General features: G+C 36.5%; 1 protein-coding gene across 1 annotated transcript in view; it reads left to right on the forward strand.

The window, feature by feature from the left end:
- LOC150080869 (voltage-dependent calcium channel type A subunit alpha-1-like) overlaps positions 1-17,867 on the forward strand; it is a 1,489,217-nt gene that overhangs the window by 216,861 nt on the left and 1,254,489 nt on the right. The window contains exon 12 of the mRNA XM_090381686.1: positions 12,374-12,486. Coding sequence (XP_090237812.1) covers positions 12,374-12,486 — 113 coding nt within the window. The remainder of the gene's footprint in view (positions 1-12,373; positions 12,487-17,867) is intronic.

The raw sequence follows: 17,867 nt of genomic DNA on the forward strand, positions 1-17,867 counted from the left end.
AATATATTTCCCATTTCCCTGACAATAGAGTCACCGACAACAACTGCAAATCCTAAAAGTGGCAAACCCCAAGGCAGAAATGTGCTGGTTCCTTTGGCACCAGCACATTCTGCCTTGGGGTTTGCCGCCGTGTTGCATGATGTTCAAGTGCAAGCTGTGGCATTGATGTGGGCAGCTGAGAGCTTGATGGGCCCTCAATTTAAATCCTTTGAAGGCATCCACCCTGTCCTTCAAGCTCTCATATAGGCTGATAACAATGCTGGGTTCGCAGCTGATTTCATCGCACTCCTTACATCGTGCAACCACAAAGACATTCCCCTTGGCAATATCATGTCCCGTTCCTGATTGCTCCACAAACATCAAACAAGCAGTGTTTTTCAATAGACTGTGATTCAGAGGACAACTGCCCCCCCCCCCCCCCATTTCTCCCCTGAGCCACAGCACTTCCACTAATTTGAGCCTTTTCCTTTGCTGCTCTGGTCTGAGTCATGATTTCCACTCAAGTTCAATAAAATGCCAATACAAAATATAACCCTAAACCTATATTCCAATGCCGTTATAACACTACATATATATGTATTTTCAGTATCGAATATTATATCCGAGTTACCTTATATGACTTTCTTATCCCATCAACTTATATGTATTAATTTATGATGTTACGTTTGTAATAACTAGGTCGCTATATTTATTTAGTTAAAAAAAAAGTACAATTCAATTGACAATGAAATTTAATAAGATTGTTAAATTTTACTGATTAATTGATACTGCTATAATCACTATCTAGTTTTCCGTTAAACCTTACCTGACAAATAAAAGCTTGTCTGACAAATCTGTTTAATTACTATGTTGAAGTCATAAACAGTCTGGATATAAGAAGCAACATCAACATTATTTACCGTGACTTATGTGAAGCTAATTACTTGGAAGAGGAACACTGTGGTTTGTCATCTTATGGGAATATATTAAGCAACACTAATGTACCACCTAAACGACTAAGTTTCTGTTTTGAAAATGTGAGTATTAGTATTAACCATGTGGTTCTAGGAAACTGCAAGCTTTTGCTACACCAGCCAGAAAAATAAAATAAAAAAAATTTAAGGGAATGGAATGCAGGGTATTTTAAACTAGCAATTTACTAGTTTAATTAGTCAGGAACTCAAGAAGTTATGGGTATTTGTGGAGAGCAGGGTTTATTGAACTGGAAAATAATAATAGATAAATAATAAAGTAAAATGAAACGAACTACCTATTTGGCCCTCCTCCTCACGTGGATGCTTATCCAACTTATCTTTGAATTTTCTCAAGCTGTCAGCCTCAGTCATCCATGGAAGTTATTTATTCAAGTAATTAACAACTCTTTGTTTTCAGTTACATTGAGAACACTTCAACAGAAAAAATTGGCAACCTTTTGAGAAGCACTGTTTCTCAGTGGTAGGCCTGTTTGAGATTATTATTAACTTATTTTGTTAATGACACTCAAATAACTTATATCCATATAAGTGTAGTATATCTATAGAAGTGTGTGTTTATAGGCCATTTCAGGTTGTTTGGGATCAAAATCGTGGAATAACTTACAGGGTTGGGAACCCTTTTCCCCAGGTGGGCAGGAGCAGCAGTGCATAGCACATGCGTCTTGATTAGACCAGGGTTCGAGCCCGTGACCACCAAATACAGAGGATGCGGAAAGGTCAGGGAATGACCACCGCATATCCCCGGAGAAATATGGCCTTAGTTGCTAATGCTCCTAAAAACCAAATAACAAGCAAACCCTTTTCCCCTCCACCCGAGATGATTTTAGAAATTCACCCATTGTCGAGGACGCCTCCGTAGCCAGGTGGGAAGGAGCAGCAGTGCGTAGCACACACTTCTTGATTAGACCGGGGTTCGAGCCCGTCACCACCAAATACGGAGGATGCGGAAAGGTTAAGGAATGACCACCGCATATCCTGGAGCAATATGGCCTTAGTTGCTAATGCTCCTAAAAAAAAAAAAACAAAAAAAAAAAAAAAAAACAAACCATTGTCGAGAGAGGTCAAGCCCTGAACTCTAAATGAGTTTTGAGTGGCAGAACTACAGAAGACAACCTTGTTAGAGAGCCTCATGGATCAACAAGGCTTGGGTTCCTCTAGCAACCTCTCCAATTGACCTAACAACGAGAACCATTGGCTTTGAAATGTCACCAAATTGCTTATGTGTCTCTATGAAGTGTTTTCAATTACACTGAAAACACCTTAGTAGGGACACTTAAATCATCACTCTTGTCATCCAGTATAGCATTGTTCCTTCTTTGTTTCTTTTGCAATCTTCTCTACTACATCAATTGCAAATCACTCAGTTCCTGTTATTTTCATTAAAATGGGTGAATTCCATTTATCACTCAATGATCAGCAATTTATCAAGTTGTATGCAAGAACTGGTTGTGCAGAATGGTGGTTTCACTTAAAAGTGATAAACTTTTATAGTTCTTTACACTTAGTACAGTTGTTTTGGCATTGAGGAACCCTTAGGATTTCTGCAGTATAATTAATTTATGGTTAGGTTGTGGGTGTGTGTTTATTGCCAGTGCAACTTAGGCTATGGGACATCAGTATATTGTGTCCGATTTTATGTATTCTTCAGTCGCTTCGCTTTATCTGTATGGAAATCCCTAGTTTTTAGGAGAAAAATTGTGCAACTTTCACCTGAGACTGACTGACTGACTGAGCCATGTTGTGGAAACACACACACACACACACACACACACACACACACACACACACACACACACACACACACCTACCTACCTACCTACCTACCTACCTTTATATCCATTATTCACCCCGAAGGGCCAAGCAAGAGTGTCCAAGTGATTTTCTGTTGCGATATTATAGAGTGCTCTTTCGAAGTGATTATTTCTGTTTTATTTCTAGTGCTTTTCTCTCCTCAGTTTATTGCAAGCGGTTGTGTACTTAAAAGGTTTCAAGTAAGAAACCTGTTCAGATTACGAACCTAAGGGGGCATAAATTCAAATTAAGAAAAGACAGATGTAGAATAGATGTGCGGAAATTTGCCTTTAGCCAGCAGGTGGTTAATTGCTGGAAGAAACTTCCATCTATTGTTGTGGAAGTTGATAAGTTAAATAAATTTAAGGAGGAACTGGAAAGGCATTTGGACGGAATGGCGTGATTTTTTTTTTGGCTGATGCTGCATAAGCTCATACACTTGCTTTCTTGCATCACATGCCACTAGTACTACTATCCACAGCTAAAGAGAGCGCAATATGGATTTCAAGAGTTATCTGCCAATAGAGCTAACATGGTGTAACCAAGTAACCATGAATGGAAAGTGCCACATGTCTTCATAGGCTATAAACAATTAAAAAAGGTTTATCTGCACAGGAAATATCATCTTTCCTCAATCCAGTGGTTACAGAACCATCCATTAAGTAAATTGTCTCATTTTCTTGGTTACAGAATAGTATTGGGGCAGTCGCTGGCTCTCCACAAATGGTTAAGTGACTTCAGTCTGGGGATCTTTTAATAGAAACATTTCAACCAAGATATTCAGAGCAACTGTTAAAACAAAAATCTTTTGGTGGCATCCCAGTTTCAGTCTCAGAGAAGGAAGTTGTCGAGGAGCTTAAAGATCAGAACGTTACACATGCTAAATGGATTAGGATTGAAAACAAAGGCAATTTAATACTCACACAGCATCATTTTTACTTTCAGAACTCCTATCTTATCACAAACAGTTAAAGCATGTTCTTGTTTATACTCCAGCACAACCACCAAGCAGTGGAGTTTACAATAAATCATCAATACAAATGTTCATGGTATTTTGTAATCACGAGCTTGAATCCCAGTCCACTCAAAGAGCATGTGCTACTGCACTCATGCTCCTAACCACTTGGCTTTGTCCAAGGGTCAAACAAACACAGCCAGTCAGAGTGTACTGTCTGTCCTTTGTGCCCAAACTGCATTGGAAATCATCCAGCCTTCTCTAATACTTGTGAACTATGAAAACGTGAGAAAAAAAATTTCAAAATTATGTGGTCAAAAACAGAATAACTTATGCAGAAGCAAATCAGTTGTGAATGGCAATTGTTTTGTAGCCTTTATCATGTATGCAGACTCTCATGCAGCCACTGTTAAAAGCTGCAAAACAATTCCATTCGCATAGATGTCTCAGTTTTTTACAAACATATCTCTGGCCACCTAGACCTGATCAGTACTCTCAGCCATCAAAACAAACACATTCACAGCAAAAGAGGTAACTAACATCTCAATCACACTAGCACCTGACAGGGCCAGCCCCACAGGATCTGACCAAAGCAAAGCTCACTGTTTTTAGGGGTACAAAACAATTTAATTCCACTAACATGGAAATAAATGATTAAATGAAAGAAACTGATGCAGTACTGATGCTGCATGCTGAAGATGAAAGGGATGACTGTCATTCTATCTTCCTAGAAAATGTCCCATATGTCAAGCAATTTATTTGTGCTCATTGAGCAATTCTTCCAGAGCCACTACTAGTTCTTTTAAATTTTGATGTTTATTAAACTCCTTATTTCAAAGCAACACTTCTTTCAAAAAAGCACTTGAAGAGAATGGAAAAGGAAAACTACCTTTCTTTATATTTTATACTTTAATCACTAACACTTACTAACCTTCACTTGGTCACACCATGCTCTGCTCTGCTCTTCTCCTGCCTCCCTGCTGTGGGGATGGAAACCTAGGCAGAAGAGCCAACCTTCAGGGCTTAATGGAACTAAATGAATGCCCAACCTCTTCCACCAATGGAGCCCATGGACTCATCATATCATGATTCTGAAACTGATCATGATGCCTCAAATCCAAAAAGAGTAAGAAGAGAAATGCATAAACAAGATCATGAACCATTTCTCATAATTCATTCCTTGAAAAATCAACCTGTGAGTAAATGTTCTTCATTTCTTATTCAGAAATGTTTAGAAAATGCTGCTCATCCACCTAAAGCAGTTAAAAGACTTCTTAGAAACTGACACAAAAGCATAGTGATGCTCTGCTTAAACTTCGATTTTTTTAATGGAATTCTCATCAAAGCAATCAGTGCTACTCAAAACAGAGTCATAGCAGAATGGAATTTATTAAATGTATCAGAAGAAGAAGAAATAATACAAGAATTGCAAGAACAAAAAGTCATACATGCAAAAATAATAATGACTGAAATAGTTGGAGAACTAGTACCTACTCTCAACATTATACTTACATTCAATACCGTGATCTTATCAACAACAGTAAAAGCAGGTTGCCTATCATGTCATATTTGTTCATATATACTAAATCCTATATACAAATAACATGCTGGGGAGATGCAATTTGCTGTAACTGTGGGTCCAAGGACCATATAAAAGTGGACTGTAATACAGAATCTCCTTGATGTGTAAACTGCAAAGGCTCCCATCCAGCATACTCCAAAGCCCATGAGTTGGGGAAATTATGTAAAAAAATTCAAATATAGAAAATAGAATATGCAATATGGATAGAAGTTATGTCTCAGGAGGGCAAGGAAACAACTCTTCCTTGATGCTCCAAAATGTAGCTATGCTTAATGTTTTAGACAAAAACATTAAGCTATAGCAATACAGGCAGAGATAACAATTCCTCTGAATATATTACTTATTGACTGGGGAAGATCTCTATTGGCAGATTGTCAACAGTCTTCTCAAATGAGGATGTCAGATCAGGCTCCTTTAATACCTCAAATCTAGGCCCATCCACTTCTGCTCCTCCAGTAACTCAGAATGCATAGAAACAGGAAGAACTGATTCTGTTAAAGTGAAAAACTTCCCCAACACAGATGATAGATTGTGATAATACAGCCAATGAAGAAGAATTGCTAGAAATTTATGCTGAAGATGATATGGATACAGGAAGCCACTTCTTTTCTAAAAAAGATAGATACAAAAGTGATCTATATTAGCAAACTGCCAACAAAAGCAAGCATATCCACCTTCTAACTAAATGATGAACCCCCCATTACAATGGAAGGCGCCTCCATAGCCAGGTGGGAAGGAGCAGCAGTGCGTAGCACACGCTTCTTGATTAGACCGGGGTTCGAGCCCGTCACCACCAAATATGGAGAATGCGGAAAGGTCATGGAATGACCACCGTATATCCCGGAGCAATATGGCCTTAGTTGCTAATGCTCCTAAAAAAAACCAAATAACAATAACAATTACAATGGAATTGTAGACAATTACTTAGCAATATTGATGACATATACAAACTTATCCCTCATTATAGCTCAGTAGGCATATGTTTGCAGGAAACCAATTTGACTTCTGAATTGTCTCCTTCTAGTAAAAATTATAATCTCTACCGAAGATACAGAGAGATTCAACAAACACAGCTCACAGAGGTGTTTACATTTTGTTAGAATCAAGAATTCTATCCAAATATATACCACTACATACTTGCAGTTCATATTTCTCATACAATCTCATTTGCTCTTGTCTTCATGTACCTCCCATGAAATCATATATACACCAAAACAGACAGATAACCTCATTATGCAGATACCAACTCCATTCTGTTTACTAGGTGACTTCAGTGCATACCACCAACTTTGGAGATCACATCAAATGGTCAAGCGAGGGAAAACTACTCGAAGCAATAATTTATAAGCACAACCTCACTGTATTTAACACTAATCTTCCTACATATGTTCACCTTCCTACAGGATCAACCTCTACCATCAGTCTTTCCATCTGTTTGTTAGTATTATTTCCAACCATTCATTGGTTAGTGATTGATGACTTCTATAGCAACGACTATTACACAGTAGTTTGTTAAATCCAAAAAACAACTACTTCAGTAGCCAAGAGTTTAAAAAAAAAAAAAAAAAAAAAAATGGAAATTTCAAAAGCAAACTGGAATAAATATGCCACTCATGTTCTATTTGATATCAGCATCATTGAATCTCAGCACATTGATGATGCAACTGAACACATAACAGAACAAATATTAGCTGCAGCTAACATTACTATACCACAATCACACGTAGGAAAACATACTAATCATTGGTGGAATACAGTGTACCAATGCCAAAAAGGTGGGAAAAAAATAATACAGCATGGAACTTGTTCTGCAAATATCTAACAACTGATAATATTATCAATGACAAGAGCTTAGAGACAAAGCATGTAACTTAAGAAGACAAGAAAAAAATGATTCTTGGATTAAGTTTGAATTACCGAATTGGAAAATAATTAAAAAAACTCAATGGCACATCACCACCAGTTTCTTTCCCAATCCTCAGTTGGAATGGACAGGATACATCGTCTTCCAAAGAAGTTGCAAATGCCTTTGCAGAAATGTTCTCTCAAGTATCTGCTGTGAGTGATATGATAAAGCCTTTCTAAATGCTAATGTAATAGCTGAGATATACAAAATAAACTTTAGCACATCATTCTCTATTGTGTAATCAACCATTTACTATGTTGCAGTTAAAAATTCCTTAAGTAGCTCAGTTAACAATTCATCTGGTGCTGATTGCACATATTATCTCATACTGCAAAAGTTAAACGAAAGCACACCCTTTATTCCTTGCTGTTTTTCTTCAACCAAATCCTCTTTGAAAATTACTACCCGAGAACTTGGAACCACTCAATTGTATTGGATTTTCCCAAACTAGGAAAAGACCAAACACATCCAAAGAATTACTGACCAATTTCTCTTACTAGCTGTCTCAGAAAAACATTAGGAAAAATGATCCACAACTGACTTAAGTGGTATCTTGAATCACAATTACTGGTGACAGAAAATCAATATGGTTTTCAGAAAAGCAGGTCCTCCTTGAACCTTATGGTCAAAGTTGAGGCAAACATCCAGAATGCGTTCATTCAAAATGAACACCTGGCAATGATATGGCTCAATATCCAAAAGGCATTGGACACCACTGTGTGTTTTGGTTCTCTTCAAGATCTACACATACTTGGTGTACAAGTACATTTGTCACTTCTAATACAAAGCTTCCTACAAACCTGTGGTTTTCAGGGTTTTTTTTTTGTATCAAAATGCCCTCTCCCAATCTTTCAACCAAGAAGAAGGAGATCCGTGTTATTCTGCTACTGTTGAAACATACCTGTACTCTGATGACCTTACTATATCCTGCCATTCCCTAAACATGAACTGTATCGAATGACAACCGCAATGTGTAATCAGTAAAATCAAGCAGTGGTTGTCACAGAATGGCTATCACCTCTCTGAACAGAAAACTATTGCAATATATTTTTGTTAAAAACACAAGTTACATCCACATGCTGTAATGCTCTCTGACAATATCTGTTTCTTAGGTATAACTTTGTACAGTAAGCTCAACTTTCTGAAATACATAATGAAGATCCGAACTATCTGCCAGAAAAAGATGAGCATCCTTAAAGTAATATTAGCTATGACATGGGGTGCCAATAAAACCTTACTTCACTTTTACCATACACTTATTAGATCTTTATATACTAATAAAGATATACTAATATACGCTAATTAGACTCTATATAATTCTGCTAAAAAGAGTTCCCTTGAATGGCTTAACCCAATTCATTAGTGTACCTTACAGATAGCCTTTGGAGCATTCTGTGTATCTCCTGTTCAAAGTTTGTGTAGAAATAAATGAATCACCTCTTCATCGTAGGAGAAAATTACTACTCCTAATTTATGCAGTAAAAATACAGAGCCAACTAACTCATCCCATAGGGCTATATCTCTTTGACTCACAGTTAAAAATTAACTATAGTAATAAGCTTAGAGAAAATAAACCTGCAGGAATAGCAGGTTTGTTTTCTATTAGCTCTTGCATTTATTATTTATTTCCTATTAGCTCTTGCAGCCTTCCTGCAAGAGCTAATAGGACACTGGAATGTTTGCTAAATAGCGTGTTCCAAGAAACTTCTGAACCAGATCCTCCATGGGCTGTATGCTCATCTCGGCATGACTATTTTTGTGAATGGAGAAAGCATCCATAGCACAGGTAACATCTAACTCCCACTGCAACCAGATATTTATGGATGGATTAACAACAGAAATGACTAGGTGCGGTAGCAGTCTTTCATGCTTTCTACATCCCTCCTGGTATAGTGTAGCCTGTACACTGCCAAACCTTATGCAATTAGATTGGCCCTTGAGTATATCAATGTGATTCTCCTCCACAGGTCATAATTTATATAGACACCCTGAGTGCAGTGACTGCACCAATGCATATCTTCACCTTCCCATCTTGTTATATAACAAATCCAAACTTGGTTTATTCAGCTTGATGCAACTTCTCAATTAGTCAAATTCTTTTGGCCATGACACGTGGGAATTCCTGGAAACAAAAATTTAGATGAAGCTGCTAATCATCCCATCAGCCAGTATTATATACAAGCACGGCTCCTGTATTCAGATTATAAACCTCATAAACTTCAATCAGTGTAAGAAGCTGTAGCAGTCTGAGACAAACAAACTGTTACAATAAATGTGAACCACAACTGTGGAACTCCAGCTTTTTCAAAAATTGACACAAAGAAGTTGTTTTTGCTAGAACACTGATTGGCCACATCTTTATGATGCATGACTTTCTGCTTGCAGGGAAAGCTTGTTCAAAGTATGTTCACTGCCACACTTAACATACTGTGATATAACTTGTTAACCATAAAACATATCTTTATACACTTCTCTCATTACCATGCTGACAGGACCTCAACCTTCTAATTTTTGTCGACATTATTTGAGCCGTTTACACTGCATCACTTCATAGGAAATGATACCTATTTGATAGAATTCTGTAGTTACTTAAAACAAATTCATCTGTATAATTGCTTTTAATTAACTCCCTATATCAGTTCCTACCAGTATGTAATGAACAGGCACAATATAACTGAACAAAAATCCAGCACCATTCATTTTTGCAAAAGATGTGGACTTCATTCTGCTCTTAAACTTCAATTTAATAATACTTCAGTGGGGTGCAGACTCCCACACTTTATTACATCTTTATTGAGGAACGATTGCAATGATCAGATCTCATTTAGACTATGGATCTCCAATATATGACTCTACCAGAACAGTACATTACAAAGACTAAATACCATAAAGCACAGTGCCCTCAGAGTTGCCATGGAAATTTTCAGAAACTCTCTAGCTTTTATATTAAAGCACACAAACCTGCTGTTTCATTCTGGAAAATAAGCAACTGACCTTAGAATGCATATAATTTGCATTGACAATTATGAGCCTTAGTTGATCCTAGTTATTCTAAACAATCCAGCCTAACCCTTCCCCTTTGCACATTTTTCAGAAAACATTCACTTTTATGGTATGTTGGAAATATCTATATAATATCTATAGCCTGCCATCCCAGTTGGAAATATCTATATAACTGTACTTTGGAATTCCTTTTATATTGAGCCAACCAAATGAAAACTGACTTGCCTCATTCAGATTAATGGATTTATCCTATGCTTGGAATATCAAGCTATGTTACATATTTCTGCATTGCCAGCTTGGAAACTTAGAAACTTATTCCTGCAACTTGCAATGACAATTTCTAGCACTGGGGAAAGAATATTGTGTCTCTTTACAACATTGGACAGTTATGTGCAGCTTTCTCGATAACGTGCTCCAGGCCTGTGAAATTTACACTGATGGTTTGAAAACTGACGCTCGGGTAGGTGTTGCTGGTCTTCCCTTTTTTTACCATTACTACCTCATTACTGTTCGTAACATGCAGGATTTTCACTGCCAAACTCTGTGCCATTAAATAAGCTCTGGATCAGATTACTGATCTGTCTGTCTGTCTTATCTGCTTGGATATATATACAGATGATCTTAGCATAGCCATTGCCTTAAGAAATATTTCCTCTTCGCTCCCTATATGCAAAACCATCCACTCACAGTTACTGCCTTGTAGTGAGTCCAACTAGATTGTAAAATTCTGCTGGTCTCAGGTCATTCTGACATAACTGGAAATGAAAAAGCATATCTTGCCACAAAACAACCCACGATGTAACTCCACTATCTTTTCAAGTGCCCTATATAGACTACAAAAATCTCATACAAGCAGTGTGCAGAAACCACTGTTCTCAATTATGGCAAGTCTGAGTGTTAATAATAAACTTCTAGAGGTTATAAATGAAAGATGAATATCAAGCTACAGGCACAACAATCAAGGTGCTGGTCACTCTGCATGTTGATCATTTCCACCTCACTCATCTGTTGTTACTTATGGGAGAATGCCATCCTCAGTAGTTTTACTGTCTGAAGCAACTAACAATCAAACATATTCTCATTAATTGTACTTATTATTCTGGTACCCATACTGCATTCATGGATTGGATTTGTTAAGGTGCAATCTCATCTGACTAAACTGATTGGGTACTGTGATGCAGTAACAAAAGAAATGAATGCAAAAAATAATTTTGATATATATTTCGATTTCAGAAAAGCTCTTGTCTGTTGCACATAAAATGCCTGCACAAATTGGATATTTAGTATTAGATAAAGTGTGATAAAGGAATGATTGAGCGGGAGAAGACAGAGTTGGGTTATCAAAGTGGCCCAAGAAGAGCACTGCTCTTCTTGGGTCACTGTTATTAGTGAGTTCCCCAGCTTCATTGTTGTTTTTAGTATTTATTATTGATATTGATGATGGTATATCAAGCTTAATATCTAAGTTTGTAGGTTTGGCAGGGTGGTTAATGACATTAATCAAGGAATGCTTCTACAACAAGGTCCAGTCGAATTAGACGGATAGGCTGAGAAGTGGCAACAATCTCCCAACATTGCGAAATGAACCTACCAACCAAACTTTTTTTTTTTTTTTTTTTTTTTTTTTTTTTTTTAAGTTTTCAAAGTTGTATCATCAATAATCCCCACTGATCTCAAGTGAATCACCACCAGACCCATATTTGTGGTACTTTTGCAGCTAAAACAAGATAAAAACAGGAAGTTACTTAGCAAGTATCCTATGTATAATTATAATATTAGTAAAATAATAAGAGGAGTTTACCTCAATATAGTGCGTAGAACACTTCCGTATGATACCCTCCAGAAATTAAAACGAAAAAATCGATAACTTACTGGTACATTAGAGTAAAATATAAATAAGTAAATAATCAATTTAACACAATTCAAATCAATTTAAAACAATTAAAAATCAAATTAACACAATTAAAAGAATCTAACAAAAATATTCAAATCGATTTTCCTTCCTTTTTTTTTTTATTATTATTAACTGTTTTAATTATAGATTCTCAGGATAAAGGAAAGTAATTTGGAACAATTTTTTTTAATTTTTTGGTTAATATTCCATGAATGCACACCTATATTTTAATATTTAGACCTAACATAACCAATGTTTTAATTTTCAGACTATGCAGAATTTGTATTTTTGGGTCTTTTCATCTGTGAGATGTTCATCAAGGTGTATGCACTAGGTCCCCGTCTCTATTTTGAATCTGCCTTCAACCGATTTGATTGTGTTGTAAGTATATGTGAATAATATATATAATATTATAACAGTGGAGTAGGGATAGCTTGGAATTACTTAATTCCAAATATTGGTTATTTTGAATTATTTTCTAGCCCCCCTTGAACCTCCATAGGATATGGAGGTTCAAGGTTGGATAATTCAAAGTCATTCATGTTAGGAATTTGTTACACATGTATAAAAGAATAGTGCAATTCTTAAATTTTCATTAAGGATTAAAGCATTTGCTGCTCATAATTGGACTTTTCCCTTTGTAATATTAAAAAAACTTCTGAGTATGTTATTTATTCTATTCTATTGAAAACACACATCCCCATCTGAATTACCATACAACAATAGGGTGAAATCTCTCTCTCTCTCTCTCTCTCTCCCCCCCCCTCCCTCCCTCCCCCATATCTTCTGTTATATAAACAGTTATTTTATGATTAACTATCTGTTATCAGGATATACTTGACACTGTGAAGGAAAGATATGTATAATAATATGTTTGCTTGTATAATTTTTTAACTCATTTTTTCCATCTAAACAAATAGCAATTGTTCATTTAGACTATGTATATAAAGTGCTTAGCATCATAATACACAGCCATTTCTGAATAAACAGAAAATTTTTAAGGTGGCATCGTTTTAGGTTATATCTCATATTGTGAATGCCTTCACAACGAGTTGCCATGATATTACACTACTTCGAATAAGTAACGTTTCACCTAAGGAGAAGACTAGTGTTACTTATTCTCAGATAGGTACCACCACCCAGACAGCACTGTTTCAGGGCTATTTGGCCCTTCGTCAGTGAGTGGGTAGGTACCCAAGTGATGCAATGATGGCAAAAACAGTTATGAAGTATAACTCCACAATATGAGAGATGCCTGATGGTGTATGATGTATTTAGACTAAGGCGCATTTAGGGCTAGAGCCTCAAGCTGCGAACAAATTTAGACTATGTATATAAAGTGCTTAGCATCATAATACACAGCCATTTCTGAATAAACAGAAAATTTTTAAGGTGGCATCGTTTTAGGTTATATCTCATATTGTGAATGCCTTCACAACGAGTTGCCATGATATTACACTACTTCGAATAAGTAACATTTCTTCATAACTGTTTTTGCCATCATTGCATCACTTGGGTACCTACCCACTCACTGACGAAGGGCCAAATAGCCCTGAAACAGTGCTGTCTGGGTGGTGGTACCTATCTGAGAATAAGTAACACTAGTCTTCTCCTTAGGTGAAACGTTACTTATTCGAAGTAGTGTAATATCATGGCAACTCGTTGTGAAGGCATTCACAATATGAGATATAACCTAAAACGATGCCACCTTAAAAATTTTCTGTTTATTCAGAAATGGCTGTGTATTATGATGCTAAGCACTTTATATACATAGTCTAAATTTGTTCGCAGCTTGAGGCTCTAGCCCTAAATGCGCCTTAGTCTAAATACATCATACACCATCAGGCATCTCTCATATTGTGGAGTTATACTTCATAACTGTTTTTGCCATCATTGCATCACTTGGGTACCTACCCACTCACTGACGAAGGGCCAAATAGCCCTGAAACAGTGCTGTCTGGGTGGTGGTACCTATCTGAGAATAAGTAACACTAGTCTTCTCCTTAGGTGAAACGTTACTTATTCGAAGTAGTGTAATATCATGGCAACTCGTTGTGAAGGCATTCACAATATGAGATATAACCTAAAACGATGCCACCTTAAAAATTTTCTGTTTATTCAGAAATGGCTGTGTATTATGATGCTAAGCACTTTATATACATAGTCTAAATTTGTTCGCAGCTTGAGGCTCTAGCCCTAAATGCGCCTTAGTCCAATTGTTCATTTTTATATTAACTTTGCTTCCACCACTGTGAATGTCATGTATAATGATTTAAGAAATTTAGTAACAACCCTGCTACCTTTTTCTCCCATGTATATTCTAGGAGACTTTAACAGTCATCATCCCTTGTTGGGGGAGGGATTATAGTTTAGATCAGTGGTACCCAATGTTTTTCTGCCTATAGGGGCACATTTGAGAGTTTATAAGAGAGTGGTGTCTGCCAAGCAATTGACCAAATTCAAGCCCGCCTACGGATTTTTAGAAGAAAAAGCCAAACAGTAACATTCTGCTCAGGACGTTCTGGTATCCCAGGGAATGAGCTAGCAGACAAAGCTGCCAAAGATCCAACTACATCAAACGTAGTTCAACGCTTTGCACCTTACATGGATTATAGAATGATAATACAGAGAACTTGTAAAGATAAATGACTTCAAATCTGGCAGGCGCAAACAAATAATAAACTTCATCAGGACAAACAGCAACCACAACTATGGCAATCTAGTTACAGAACAAATCAACAGGAAGAAGTTGTTTTAGCAAGGTCACATATCAGGCATATACCTCTCTCACCTGTTTCTACTAATGGGCAAGACTCCTCAGTGTGTGCATTATGCAACATGCAGCTTACAATTAAACACATCCTTGTTGACTGCAGTTACTACCACAATTCCCGGAGAGCACTACTGCAATCTGTAATGGAGATTGCAATAGTGCAATCTAACTTACAGGAGCCATTAGCATTAAAACATTTAATAGGAAACAAATCAGATCTGACTGACATTTTGAATTATTTGAAACAGATCCAATTATATCATAAATTCTGATGAATTGCGGCTTCCTTCATAAACTGGCTTGCCTCACAGGCAATCTTTTGATAGGCAAATCTTGGCCCTAGCAGCCATATAACCTTCAGGAACCTTTAAATCTGTCATGTTCTTGGAAATGAGGCTGACCTTGATTAATTCCTTCAATATCTAAAGTCCATCCTTCGTTTTGACTGTATCTGACCATATTTTGGACTAATAGAATTAAGCAAATTATGAAGATGCTCAGTTTGGTCCAAAAGGTCCTTTTGCCTTTAAACAACAAACAACAACACCAGAATGCCATAAAGAGACTAGATAGGTACTTGGAGAGCTTTCTCTTCCAATGTTCTGTAGTTTACAACCAGCTAGGTGCCATGTAATTTGTCATATTTCTTCTTCATGTGATTTTGTTGTATAATTATCAGACTTCATCGTTAATAAAGGAATTACTAGGTAAAGATAAAGGAACCACTAGGTGGCAGTGATCACTGTGCTGAAGTGGGATTTACTCAAAGAGGTAACTACCATCAAGGGTAAAGAGAAGGGTTTTTGCTTTCATAAAGGTGACTACTGTGGTCTGAGACAGTACGGTGGAACTAACTGACAATGTTGCCAACAGCAAATTCAAAATGGGAAGCATTCAAAGAATTAATCTTGGAAGCTACTAGGCTTTTCATACCAACAAAGAAATATAGTTCAAGATTTAGGCCTAATTGGATGTCAGATGAACTAATTAGACATGTGACAGAGAAGAAAAATGCATGGAATACATATAAATTAACGTGCGACACAGAAGCCTATGATAGATATAAGCTGGTCTGATGGGATTCTTCCACATCCTCAGAATAATCACCTGAGAGGGCATAAATTCAAATTGAGGAAAGACAGATGTAGGATAGATGTGCGGAATTTTGCCTTTAGCCAGCGGGTAGTTGGTTGGTGGAACAGACTTCCATTCTTTGTTGTGGAAGTTGATAGCCAAATAAATTTAAGGCTGAGGTGGACAAGTATTTGGAATGAATGGAGGGGTGAAATGGGAGCGGTTTTTTTGGCTGATGCTGCATAAGCTTGCTTTCTTTCATATGCCTCTGCTAATGCTAATAAGTCGGCAATGGAGTACACATGCCTCTGAAAGCTGACCTGTGCTTTTTGTGTTATGTAATCTTCTTTTCTAATATAATATTTGTCTACTTGTTTTTATAGTTCAAATTTCTTATAATCAAATGATCTGATTTCTCCTGTCATCTTGTAATGATACTGTTTGATTCTTCAAATGTGGACTGATCAAACTTTGTCACATATAGTTACTAATAATTACACATTTATAAACCACTGTCTATTTTACCATTTGCTCCTTTCATTTTTCCAGTTTTTTTGATTTATGCCATTATTTTCTTATTGCCAAAATATAAATTGAGTTATACGCAAATTAGATCATTCATCGGTCAGAGTTTCTTCACTTTGAAGAGGTTCCACATTTACTGTTCTGCACAAATTTAGTGTAGTATTTAGGCAGGCAAAACTACACATTGCTTTAGTACAGCAGGCTTGCTTTAATCCTTGTCCCTGGGTGCCAAGCATTTCTGTGGCTAAGCAATTCTTGTGCATTTAAGGAGCATTTTTTTCCCTGAAACTGAGTTTTCCTTGTTTTCTCTCTCATTAAACCTTTCTGTTAAATAGCTCTACTTTCTTAAAAGCACTAAGAAGAGAGCCTAGAAGAAGGAAAGTACAGTTTTCTTTAATTTAATTAGTCTTACTAACTAAACTAACGTCTATGCTTGGCCACCAAGTGGCACTGCTCCTGAATCCCTGTGGGGGTACACAACAACTCGGCGATGGTCAAATCGGCAACAGTAAACTCAGCGACAAAAATTTATTTGAAAAGAAAATTATATACATGTTTTCATTTAGGGTTATTATAAATTTATTAATGGAAATTTGTTAAGTATTAGTGTAATATGCTATTTATTAAGAGCATATGTTTATTAGAAGAGAAATTATTGCATAGTTAAGTATACATCTTTGACTTTTTTTTAATAGTCCTGGAAAATAAACTATAAAACTACAAATCCTTTACTTTTTTAATCCATATTGTAGTTGTAGGATATACCATGAAGATATTCTATAATATTTTGCTGATTATAGTTATTGATCTTATTTAAAATTCTACTTTTATCTTCTTCATAGCATATTTGTTTCTGTGGATGTTAATGGATGTAATGGACATTAACTGTAATTTGCAATGGAAGGCTTCAGCAAAATTGTTTGTTCTATTGCTTTCGCTTAATGTTCATTGGTACACCGACCAAATATTAGAGGGAAATGTTGGTGCAACTCTGGTACCATTTGTTTCTGAGGTGTCCTATATACGTATTGGTAAAACCATTCTTAAATGGGTTAAAACTCTTCTGATAAATAATATTCTACACTGGTCTTGCATGAATAAAGTCTTCTTGGGGAACAGATGCAGTAGACATGATCATTTTTGAATGTAATGCAAAGTCGGCATCCATATTGTATTTTCCTAGAAGATGGCATGATGCCAAGTGTTTCCGAAGATTTTTAATTAAGTGAAATAAGCAACTGTTAATGTTTACTTCTGAAAACCGCACGATTATCTTCATGAATTGCAAGTTTGTAATCCACGTTTATGCTCTCTGGATTTGGGTGAGGACAAAGTTCGCATATCATGTTAAATAATATATGTTTCAGCTCTTTTATCTGGCAGCAAACAA

Source organism: Mastigoproctus giganteus, chromosome 9 (assembly GCF_048544385.1).
Source record: "Mastigoproctus giganteus isolate SK-2022 chromosome 9, ASM4854438v1, whole genome shotgun sequence".
NCBI classification, from domain to species: domain Eukaryota; kingdom Metazoa; phylum Arthropoda; class Arachnida; order Uropygi; family Thelyphonidae; genus Mastigoproctus; species Mastigoproctus giganteus.